Raw genomic sequence first — 12899 nt, 5'->3', positions numbered from 1 at the left:
ACAACTGATTCCAAAAAGCAGAGAATGGAGAAAAGTATGCTATCTGATGTACATTAATTTAAGTAACCTTTTTCATCTACCAAATGCAATAAGAATGTGATAAAATCAAAAGGAAAATTCATTTTGATAGCATTAAAGTAGTATATCAAATAGCCTCAAAAGAAGCAAAGTGACCACTTAAATCAGAATATCAATTCTATTTCATTTGTAATCAATATTCTGTACAACCCACTCTTCCTTCTATCATTCATCCAAGAATCTGTAATTTTCCACTGCTCTGCACCACCAAATCCTTATCATCACATTATCATTCACCAACCCATTAATATAATGAATTAAATACACAGGATATGTGATTTTTCAGTAGCTGCATGCCATTGATTTATGTATTCCATTTTTCACTTTAATGTCACTGCTGAAAATTCAGACTTTCCCCACCAGTGTCTGGCACAATACAGCTGTGTATTGATTACTAATTGCCACCTTATTATGCCTTTCCCTTAAATTTCTCAATATATTCTAATGCATGTGCTGGCCAAATCTAAATTGGATTCCAGATGCTTGCTTTGTTGGAAACTCATCTAACCATCTGGTTGTGTTGAAGTGCCTCCTACCCACATGCTCATAAATATTCTCCAGTTTGGTTTATGACATGGCAACGTCCCTGGGCAAATTCAGATGTATCGATTCTCCCCCTGCTGTATATTTTGCAACTGGACCATTGCTGTCCATTGTAAAAAGTGTACAGGCTTTAGAATTCTCATGGATCGGAGTGGACTTTTTGGAAGACATTGGAGAGTTGGTTGGGCTCAACTGCACAGCTGTTGTGTCTTGCACAGTGTGCTCACTGGTTTCGATTTCAAAGGCTGTGTTCCCAGGCTTGATGAGTCCAATATTGGCTCCTGGCTTGAATTTTCTTGTGGTGTGAGCAGGTGGCCTTCGGCTGCAAATGCAACAAGCTCCAAAGAAAGTGAAAGCCACCACCAGAAGGATGGGACCAATGACAATGGGAGGGTTATTGACAGGCAGGAAGGTCCCAAAAGCAAATGCTCCTACCAGGGTGATGTTAATACCTGCTAGCATGATGCAGAGCCCACAGGCACAGCAAAGAGCTGGAGAAGGCAAACCCTGTGGCCTGGTTTTTTTCTTGTTTGGTTTCTTGGATAAAGGAGTACTGTTCTTGTCCATGAACATGTTGGCAAGTGTCTTGAAAACGCCCCTGGACTTTACTGTAGAACATTCATGGGACCTACAAGATGGCCACTCTTCTGAATTTCTGTCAAAAATAAAAATAAAAAGCAAGAAAGGCAAATAAATAAACATACAACATTTGTGCTACTTACAAAGATTCACACTGAGTAAAATATTTTAGTTCGCTTATTCATCTCTGCAAGTGAGTGTCTGCAGTACAGCTGGCTCTGCAGACAAGCATATCTGTGCATTTACTAGAGATGTAAAATCTGAAAGGGGAATTAATGGGGAATTAATAATACTGCAGCTTCTACTTGTCCCAAGCTATCCCCAGAGATCAAAAGACAGATAAGGAGAAATCTCAGTTGGAATTACGTGTGCCTTCCAGGCTAAAGGAACTGTTATGTGCCATGCCCATGGGGGTAAGCCAGCCCTGGCTTGAAACCTTGGTCAATCTTAATAGCCTTGGTTGAGCAGTCACATTTGAAAGAATGGTTATTCTGTCCTCTACTGCTGGCAATGAATCTTTGTAAAGCTACAGGAGTTCTGTGCTCAGCACCTGTCTCATCCTAACTGCAAAATTCAATTTATGTGCTAACTCAATTGATTTATACTATTCCTTTCCTCTTTTTTTCTCCAATCTCTGCCATCAAATATAGCCACAAACACTTGATTAAAGAACTGTGATGGATTGAAATGGATGATGCTAGTCTGGAAACCAGCTGAAAGACCATGTACAACACTTCAGTTCAAAGGCCTGAAGCCTTGCTGTCTTGCTAAACCTTGGTTTTATTAGGGATTCAATCAATATTCTGGGTAGGTATCTGTGGTAGCCTTCCACATCCTCCAGATGTACCTTCTCACTATCTAACTTGGCTTCGAAAGGTGAGATGAGTAATCCCATCATCTCTGCAGAGGAACAAAAGTTTCAATGTAAGTGATGACCATATAATTCATTGGCTGTTTGAATGCTGTAAAATCACATTAGTAGCTCTTGATTAATATTTATACCTGTCTTATTTCTTTATTTTAAAACTTTTATTGCATTCATTCATTCATTTATTTATTAAATTTATTTGACTGCTTATCTCACTTACATTTGACTCTGGGCAGCAGTGTACACAATTAAAACATAACAATCACAGCTTTCCAACATTAAAACTTATTAAAAACAGTTAAACACCACATTTAAAAGAATATGGTAACAAAAAGACAGAGGTATGCAGTCTAACTATACAAAAGGTAGCCATTTAACAGATGCCACACTTAGGGCTAGTGCCAACCTCACCTTGGGGGAATGATGTTCTAGAGGATGGGGGGGGTCACAGCAAAAAAGACCCTCTTTCTGGATCCCATTAACAGAAGATCCTTGGCTGATGGAACCTGCAACTTGCCCATTCTGCCAGATGTAATGGGACAGGATTGAGGAAAGACAGTCCCAGGAATAATCTGGTACCATGCAATTTAGGACTTGAAAGGTCCTAACCTTGAACTGGACCTGGAAGCAAACTAGCAGATGATTTGGCTCATGAAGCAGAGCTGTAACATCGACAGTTCTTGGAGCCCACATAACTGCCCCTGCAACCACATTTTGTACCAGTTGGAGCTTCAAGGGTAGACCTACAATAGAGCACATTACAGTAATCCATCCGGGAGATGACTAGTGCATGAATGACTGAAAGGAAAGGGTGCAACTGACAAACAAAATTAATTGGAACAAAGGCCCTACTGGTCATGACTGTCACCTGCTCTTCAAGCAGGAATCATGAGTCCAGAAGGACACCCCAGATTGTGCCCTGGATCTGTTTGGAGCATTGCAATCCAATCCAACACCAAATACACAGAAAGTTCCAAAACTCAAACCCATTCAGTCTTGCCAGGGTTCAGTTGAAGCCTCTATTCAGAACTCCCTACCTTCCAAGCACTGAGAGGACATCAGTAACATCAGTTAGTTCACCAGGGGCAGAGATGTACAGTATAGCTGCGTATCATCAGCATACTGATAGTACTTCACCCCATGTAGATGTTAAAGAGGAGCAGAGAAAGTACCAATCTCTGTGGCCCCATAGTGGGTGTTAGGAATCAGACCTCTCGATGCTGACTGGAACCAGCCTCAGAAATAGGAAGCGAAACAGAGCAATACTGTGCAGTATAACTTATATAATTTGTAATTACCATTATGTTGTTAAAATATGCAAAAGAAAATAAGTTTTTTTTTAAAAAAAAATGCAACACCTTATACACATACTGTATAAGGTATATACTGTATACTGTTATGTAGTATCTGTACATAACAGACACTATGGATCTACAGATATTACTGGAGAGGAAGAAAGAGAGGAGGAAAGAGAAAGGAGGTACATATTCCTTCCCATCCTGAAAATAGCTGAAAATAGGGCAGGCCTATAAGACTAGAGAGGAATGACTTTTTAAGTCGCCCCCTTCTGCTGATTTTAGTGCCTGGGCACTAAGATTCAGATTTAGATGGTTAACTCCTTGGGGAGTCCCCCCACATCACCACTGCCACCACTGCTGGTCCATAAAGCCAGAAAGGTTGGGGACTGTTGATATAAGAAATCCAAACTGGGATGTAATTAATGTAAAAATCCATCAGATTTGATTTAATAGACTGATGCCACTTTGCTAGTTTCTGTTACCAGAAAATGACATCATTGGGGGTTTCCAACAAAACAGAGGAGCAAATGGACAAAAAGCTGCTCCAAATGACTGTCCGATAGGAGAGAGAAGACTGAATATCTTCAGGGTCTTATCAAATGGATTCAACTTACCTAGCCTTATCTAACCCTAACTGAGATGAAGAAATTGCCTTTGGATGCACTACGGATGCACTTTGGCTTTGGATGCACTATGCTCAAAGATATACCATTTACCTTGGTGGACTTGAGATCAGCCCATCAGCTATGTCTGACTTGCAGCTGAAGCAACTAAGGCTACATATTCAGAGTAAACCAACATTTTGTTTTTTTAATGAGTAGTACCATGGATATTCTTGACAATTTTTCATATCCCACCCCAGCAACTTCATTATTTTTACTCTTACTTTATTTGCACTTTTATCCTTCATTCCCAGCTAAGTTGGGTTAAACTCAAATAATCACTTGGATAAGAACTTTCTGCTTCTGTGTTCCAAATACTGAATCCTGCCAAGAAGACAGAATAGCCTCAAGCTATGTTTTTGAATGGAGAAAGTGGCTTGTTTATGCTTTAGAACTGAAAGCATGGGAAAATCCTCTAACAAGTTTCCTGAACTTTAAAATAAGCTAAAATAATTCTTTAAGCACTGACAAGTCTGGAAAGGAGGAAGCAGATGCAACCCTGCATAGCAGATGGGAGATACAAGGACATTGTCTTGAATTGGCTCAGATTGTAGCTGCGTTGTCCACTCTAACAAACATTTATGCCATTTTTATGGTTAAAAGACCATAAGTCTTTTAAGATTAAGTATCTTGAGATAATGGGACAAAATCTGCCACTTACTGGAATTTTCTGTGAGTGGGTTTCAACAGATTGGGATGTTTCTTAAAATTTTTTAAAGGATTTGGGGTAAAGAACATCAAACTCAGAATAGTTGTAACATTTAACATTTCCCCATTGTAGTGTCTTTTAGGGAGCCAAGAAAACAATCAAACAGATTAACCCCAAGTTTCACTTAAGGTACAAATAACCAGGCTCATATTATACAAAGACCTGGCTCTCTGGAGAAAGCTCTAATGCTGGGATAGTTGGAAGGAAAAAGAAGGAGAGGACAAACAACAGCAATATGGAAGGACTTACTTATAGTTGTGATGGGTGACCAGATAGACAACCAGAATGATCAGGTTAAGGACAGATCATTATGAAAAACATATGTCTATGTGACCTCTAAGACACTGACTTGATGGCACATAATCAGTGCCTTCTAGAAGTATTGGGGTTGCAAGCCCAAAGTCATAATTCTTGAGAATTGCAATCACCACACATCTAAAGGAGACAAGGTTAGGAAAATTGTTCTGAAAAAGAAAGAAAACCCCCAAAACATTCCATAAGTGAGATGCACAGAACAAACAACAAGAAGCATAATACAGTGCAATATGTGACAATATATAGTTGCAACTGGCTGGACAAAATTTGGCAGTAAACAATAAATTTCCCCACCTGTCTATTCCTTCATCCAACTTCTGACTACTTTTCACAAGTGTCACTTCGGTGAGAGCCAAATTCATGTCTTTGTATTAATATTCTAAATGAGCAAATGTTATTTATTGATGTGAAGCTAAAGCAAAGCTCTGATTTCTCTGTCAATTGTTTCGATCTGACAAATATATTCTGCTTCTGTATTATAGTAACATGCAATACATTTAGTAATTTAGCATTTCTGTTATGCCTTTTAAGTATTTGTAATGAACTTAATTAGCACACTTGCATCACTTCTTACAGAAACTATGAAAGAAAATTCCACAATCACTAGTTTACCTATATTTGATAGAAAATAATAATAGATTTTTATTTTATTTTCTGCAACAAAGGCACTATACATATACTGTCTGTTCTCCTTTTGTCATTTTTCTCTTTTGACATTCGCAGTTACTGTGAATGTTACAACATGCCCAAGAGTTTTGGAGAGATGAGATTCTCCAAATAAAAAACTCACAACTTATCTGTAAAGTTTTATCCCCAAATCATCAATGACATAAATCAAGGTCTTTCTGCCCACTTTCAGAATAGGGAAACTTGGAGCATTTTCATGGCTAGTGTTACAAGGATGAGCTTCTAGATATACACAGGTGTTTGTTTATATGATTTATATAGCCTCCCATTTTGCAACAATGACTGAAACACAACCTGTGTTTTGTATCAAGATACTCAAAGAAACAATCCCAGAGATATGTGTTGGTTCTTAAGGCAGGGAAAACAGTCCTTCTTTCAGTCTAGAGATTCTTTTTGCCTATTGACCAAAATACTATGGGCCTATTCCAACAAGTAAGAGCAGAACCAAAAACCTAAATGCAATTTAATGAACATCAACATTACCACAATGACTTCTTAAGGATTTTATAATTTTCTCTCTTGTCACTTGGCCTTTGATAAGTAGACTTTGGTAGAAGAACTTTTCATCTAGCCATCCATGGAGGGAAGAAAGAACAAGAGACAAAATGCTGATTGTGATGTCATGCCCCTTCAGAATTGGCATGCAATTCCTCCACATACTGTACTGTCAGTACAAGTAGGCCAAATTCACACTCTGATAATATGGCATATTGATGCCTTCATGGTTAGGAACAGAGATGTTTGGGCTCTGGACAGGTTTGGAGGACATTGGAGGTGGTGTGTGTGTGTGTGTTCCTAATTGAGCAATCCTCCGTAAGAGTTTCATTGAGTCAATGAATTAGGATTTCTCAGGCAAGGCCAAGTTGGAATGTTCTGAATCCCTTTCTATAAAAATGAAATACAGGAATTAATATTAGGTATGGTTGTGTAGATCTTTAAAAGAGTGCATTGCTTTGGGGTTGTCAAGTGACGTGTTCCTTTATACTAATGGCAGAAAATCAAGTGTCGGTCCACTTCTACAGTAACTATCTCTGCTTCATTTTGTAATAATAACTTCTGCATGTGCCAACTGGCCAATCAAAGCAACTCCGTTCCTCCACAACAGGGGTCTTCAAACTTGGCCCTTTTATGACTTGTGGATTTCAACTCCCAGAATTCTTCAGCCAGGCATGCTGGCTGAGGAATTCTGGGAGTTGAAGCCCACAAGTCATAAAAGGGCCAAGTTTGAAGACCCTTTCTCCACAAGGGGAAGCATGTTATTGAAACCAGTTGCACCTGAATGTCACACCTCTACTATTAAGCCTAAAATCCAATTATCCAAAAGCACAGTCAGAATATGTTTCTAGTGCTTAAGGATGAAATGCTATGCTTGGTGTTAAAGGCTGCTCAGGAGAGCTAAACAGTATTTCTAATAGTCAAGAAGAGCGATGTGGATCTCCCTTGCATCTCCTTTCCTCATCAGGAGTGGAAGCAATTCTGGGCAGTTTAACAAGTTCACCTACATTCCACCATATATGCAACTTCAAATTTGGATGAATTTGGATTCCTTTTGTACTATGTTTAACTGAAAATACACCAGATGAGAAAAAAACATTGTTTTAAGAAGTCCACAGTACTCTAATTAGTTTAGAATTAGGTTAGTTTTGGCGAGGCACAAATAACTTTTTAACTAGCAAAAAAGCAGGTATCCCCAGTTAAAACCCGTTGCCACTATTGTTCTCTTTTCTGTCACATTCAATAATATTCAAGAGGCAGAATTGTTGACCCAGAATTAGGAGACAGCATAGGAAGTATCAACTGTCAATATGTGCAGACGGCCCTGCTGTCTTTGGGCACTTGCAGAGTCATGGATGCAGGGTCATGAAAGGACAGCAAGGAAAACACCCAATGTCCTAACCCACCCGGGAACGTACGATGTCTTTAGGAAACACCCAAAAGGGAACATTTTTAGCTACTTCTGCTTTCTCCCTTCTTATCTACAGTGTGCCAGACTTACTGGGTGAAATCTTTATCTTATGTGTGTCAGCTTTGCTGGGTGGATTGCTTATGTAATCAGAAAGAATAAATACAAGGATCTCTTGTCATTTGGGGCTTCTCTCTTTTAGAGGAGCCTGTCTTTGTTCAGCTGAATAAAAACGTAAAGCTTAAAGGCAACTTCTGGTTTCCTGTATTTTTTTTTATCAAGCAAAACCTCGGAACCTGCACAGCAGAACCCAGGAAGGTACTGTAGAATAGAGCAAGAAAAAGTAGCAGGACTACATAATGGCTCTATCAAGGGAAGGAGTCAAGCACAAAACTGCAAATTCTGTTCTAATGGGGACCTGATGCAGTACTCATCATTCTCAGACATGGAGGCTTACAATATATCTTTGAATATAAGATCCAGGGAAGCCATTTCAAAGAATTACCTCCATGCCTAGGGACAGAAAGGGAGGGAGGGAGATCATTCTTATGGGCTCCCATGTTCTGCTTTCTGCTAGCCATGGTGATCACAATATTTAAAACAGGAGTATCTGTATCCAATAAAGAGTAAATATGGACTTTTCTCTGATGAAGTACTCTAGGTATTGTAAATGTCAGGTGTATTTAAACTAAAAACTAAGAATTAGGTACGTTGGGTCTCAAAATCCCTTGCTGAATTATCATGCTAAAAACACTGATATTTAATAATAATAATGATGATGATAAAGTTGGAAGGGACCTTGGAGGTCATCTAGTCCAACCCCCTGCTCAGGCAGGAAACCCTATACCATTTCGGACAAATGGCTGTCCAGTTTTTTTTTGGAATATATCTCAGTAGAGGACACAATGTTGGAGACACGGACAATATGATCAGTCCTATCTCTCCTTTCTCCACCACCTAATGGAACATATCAATATGAAAAAGTAACATGAAGAGGATTTTACCAGTTGTTAGTATTATGGTCATACAGGATGCAGGCAACCCTTTTTAATGAATAAATATGGTCTTTTTCTCCATGAAGTCCATGGACCTTTCCCTACTGCAGAACTGAAGGGTCAGTGCTTCGAGTCAGCACAAAATTGTACCAGCATGAAATGTACTGCTCTCTTCCCAGTTCCTCCTTCTTTTGTCAGCCACAGCCAGTCACCTGACTCTTCTCCAAGGTAACACCAATGAGATGTTATTGAAATTAAGGCTGTCATTGGATCAGGGATCTCAGACTCATAGCTTGAAAACTGCATGTTGTCCTTCAAGTCTGTTTCTTAGACTCAACAAGTCTAGAAGTTAAGGATGCTCACTAACAGGGCTAAGATACTGAACACCCTGTAGATGGCTCAGCCAGACCTCAGTGCTCCAGGAAGCTGAGCAACCTGTTGATGTCCAGTCACCTCATCAGAGTCTGAGGTGAAGATAGCTTCTCAGCAATGGGAGGGCTTGGTCAGCTGAATCACGCACTTCAGTTTAATGACACACCATGATGCTCTTCCTTTACTTCATTACTTACTCATTGGTGATTTTTGTCTCAATGTATAAAATACCCTTCAGAGTTGTGGCCTTTGGACTAATGAATACTTTCTTTATACAATTCTCACTCATGATGATTTGGCTTTGAGACCCTTGCCTTGGATGTGAGCAGAACAAGGGAGATAACATTCCCTTAACACTGGTATAACTAAGGATGCCTTAAACCTGTCTCACTCATGGGCTGCAGGCGAGATGAATGCTGCATCATATGGGCATAGCAGAAAAAAGATATAGCCAGACGTGTTTGCTTCATAATGAAATGCTAGTGGGAAAAGCCCAAGAAGCCTAGTCAGATGCATCAGAAGAAAAACCATTCACTTCAGCATCCCTTATGTCCCACAGTCGTCCGTTTAAGACATTTGAGCCCTTTCGTCAGAAAGACTTCCACAAACAGATTAGCATAGCCCAGTAGGGGGAGGTATAAGACTAAGTGTTTGCATGCTGTACTTGCAAACATTTGGGTTTTCAAGCTTCCAGTGCTGTAGAATAACTCATCCATTATTTCCATGTACTGTGGTTTTGTACTGAATTTTGTCTTATTTCATTGGAATCAATCCTCACCCCACGTCCCCTGTTGTTAATTGGATTCTGTTATAATTAGGTTAGTAGCTATTGTAGACAGGGGGCTGTGTCAGGCTACAGTCACCAAAAAATAAACTGAGTCTGGTAGTATCTTTCCAGACTTACAACTTTTTTTTGGGGGGGGGGGGGGAAGGCATCAGCTTTTGTAAGCTGCAGCTCAACTTCATTGGACGCCTGGAGTGGCTTAACTGAAGTAGAGTGTGATGAAGAAGATAAATTGTCTCACGTGTAACCTGAATCTGCCTCTTTTTTCAACCTCTTCTCCCAGCTTCACCCCAATATAAATCAATTTATTCTACTTTAGTCCAGCTGTTCCATGCATTTGATAATGAGAATTGTAACTCACAAGGCCTTAATAAAATTTGTTAACCTGAGAAGATGCTACTAGACTCCTTTTGATTTTCAGGTTAGTAGCAAACCTCCTGCCCAGCTAAAGAAATCAAATGGAAATTAAGAATTCTTATATTCAAAGAAACTCTTAAGAGGTACGTGGGACAGTGGGATATCCTCTTACAGCTCCATTTATCAGGCACAGCCTCCTTTCCTTTCTTGTTTTTAAAAGTTGCTCATATCAAGTTGGCTTGTACTTTTGGCATTATCTGTCCTATATCCTCCACCAACTGACTAAATTAAAATCTGATCCTCTTTTTAAATGCCAGACTGTTACACCATTAGAACGACAAGGTCTGATGGTGGTAGTTAACTCATAGGAAACTACACTCAGTTCTGAATTACAGAACGATTGAAGATGCAATTCAACAGACTACAATCTCCCACTTTGGTGAGATACTTCTCCTCCTCCCACCCCACCCCCATTTAAATAATTGTTTTCAATGTGGCATTCTGCATATGCCTCAACATAGAGAAGGTTAACCAATAAATGTTTCCTTTTGCCCTTATATCTTGATATAGTTCCTCTTATTTCCATTACAGGATTTGGTTCCAAAAAGCTGCTTCAAGCTTGTGAAAAGGCAGGAACGGTTTGCAAGCTCTTTTGAGCAGACGTTTTTGCCGCCTTAGGATCACGCAGCTTCCTTTTGGAGATTGAACCTGAAGCTCTGCTGCAGTAGTGCTATAACTTACTTCCTGCCAGATTTTAAAGTAAAGGTAAAACAGGAGCAGAACAGTGCTGGCATTGCAGGCATTGGCATATAATTGGGGCATTATTTTCAGCCCAGTTTAAAGCCCTGCTAAAGTGCCAACTGACTGTGAAGACATTGCTTTAGAAACTGTTATGAAAATGATAATGCAGATTTCTTTTTTAATATGAAGTAAAGAATGCCAATCAGGCTGCTAGCGTGAACTGTATCCGTGGAATGCTTCCACAGGAATACCTGTTGCTCTTACTTCTACCTGTCTATTTCTCTTTAGGATACCTTCCCTTTGGGCAAAGTGTTCCTGGAGAAAGAATATTTATGCATTCCTCTGCGGTGACCCCAGTTTAAAAAGTGAGAATTTTTTTTGAAGAGCATTCTCCATTTACTGGTGTGAATAAAGCTGTCACTTGGATTTATATACCAGCCAGCCATATCACTTGATCGGGCCCTTTTCACCAGCATAAGAGCAATGGCAATATGCTCAAGACCGAAAATGAAATAGACCAATTTAAATGTAAATAAATTAATACATTAAAATGACATGTTACCTTAGCACGATCAATAGCTCTGCCTAATTGTTGATTACAATAATAACACAGTGTGCATTTACTGAGTTATTTAGAGAGAGAGGGTGATCCTAATATATGATTAGGGTAGGGGCTATCTATACAGAATCTCTGAATAGAGAAATCGCTCTCTAAATAAAAAAAGAATCAAGTCAGAGAAAAAAGTCATTGTTTTCCAGCTGCATTTCTACACAGAATAGCCAAAGATTGCCTGGCCTGCTGCCTTTGGAAACAAGAGGCTAGTCTAAAGAGCCTAGAGGCACTTTGCACAATCTGTCAGCTTGCCCATAAACTGCTATTCAACACATTTTATTCCACCTATTCTTCACCTGCTCAAGATCAGTTAAACATGTTGCCTTCTCTTAGTTCGGTCAGCATGAGCATGAAGGAAAAGCTTCACAGTCTCTCCTTAAGATGATCTTGCTATCTGAGCTCAGAGGACCAACTTGGGCAGGAACTCTCACTTCCTGTCTGACAGGAGACTTATGGGTTTTGATGTCTCCAAATATTTTAATTAAAGCTGTTTTCTTTCTACTGAAGTGGGGATTTTAGATCAGTGGGATTTGTTTTTGTTTCTTTCACTTTTAGATCTCCCTGAGGATGATTCATACAATAAAATAATTTTAAAAAACACATTTCCTTTACGCTGTTAATGTTCTATCTTTTCCCCTCAAGTGGGATAGGTTCCAGCTATGCTTCACATATAATTATTTTCCAAAACTGCTCATTTCTTTAATTTTCAATGAACCTTATTTCTGAGTTCTGCACACATATATAATTATCCTAAGTTAATTTCAGTTAGTGTCAGAAAGAGACACTTATTTGGAAATAGGCTTTATCTGACACACTGAAACTTAAAGATCTTCTAAAAAATAAATTCTTCATTATATAGCCTAGAGTCTCTTTTCTAGAACTGTGTATTACAAGCTACATAAACTGGCTACGCCAAAGCCAATATTTGAGCTAAATAGAATAATTCTTCTGGCTATAATTTACTTCCTCCTTTGATAATATGATCCTCATACATCTACTGTACTGTATTTCCAGAACAGCAGCTTTACTGATGTGTACAAGTTTAGAATGTGGCAAATAGAAGGATATCATTAGGAAATATGTATCTAAATGGATATATTCTATCCTAACGAGATCCATGCTCAGATGGATGCAAATTTATTATTAAATCCAAGAATTATAATGTTTTTACTTTGAACCCATTGGGGTATGTTCCATCAAAAGTATTAATGGTTACATTTATACAAAATGTGCTATGTAATGTAGCTATTAATAAGGTAGAATCTGTCAATGTATCAATATTTTTTCCACACACTAAATTAGTTTTTACATAATAGCAAGCAAATAAGCACATTGGCACCTATAAATTTGGCAGGATGTTTTTATTATGCCAAAGTATGGGAAACAAGTATGGGA

At 38.9% G+C, this 12899-nt stretch overlaps 1 protein-coding gene across 1 annotated transcript; it reads right to left on the bottom strand.

Annotated features, from left to right (window-relative positions):
• Positions 1–645: 645 nt before the first annotated feature.
• TMEM275 (transmembrane protein 275) lies at positions 646–1194 on the bottom strand. The gene has a single exon (XM_029283450.1). The coding sequence runs from the start codon at positions 1192–1194 to the stop codon at positions 646–648; it is 549 nt and encodes a 182-aa protein (XP_029139283.1).
• Positions 1195–12899: the final 11705 nt, after the last annotated feature.

Source organism: Protobothrops mucrosquamatus, unplaced genomic scaffold, assembly GCF_001527695.2.
Source record: "Protobothrops mucrosquamatus isolate PMUCROS unplaced genomic scaffold, P.Mucros_1.0 scaffold95, whole genome shotgun sequence".
In the NCBI taxonomy this organism is placed as follows: Eukaryota; Metazoa; Chordata; class Lepidosauria; order Squamata; family Viperidae; genus Protobothrops; species Protobothrops mucrosquamatus.
Note: the sequence above shows the minus strand (reverse complement) of the source record. Positions and strands in the feature narration are given on the sequence as shown.

Bases quoted from the DNA above. Each gene is read 5' to 3' on its own strand.
- TMEM275 (XM_029283450.1), bottom strand. From the start codon at position 1,194: ATGTTCATGGACAAGAACAGTACTCCTTTATCCAAGAAACCAAACAAG.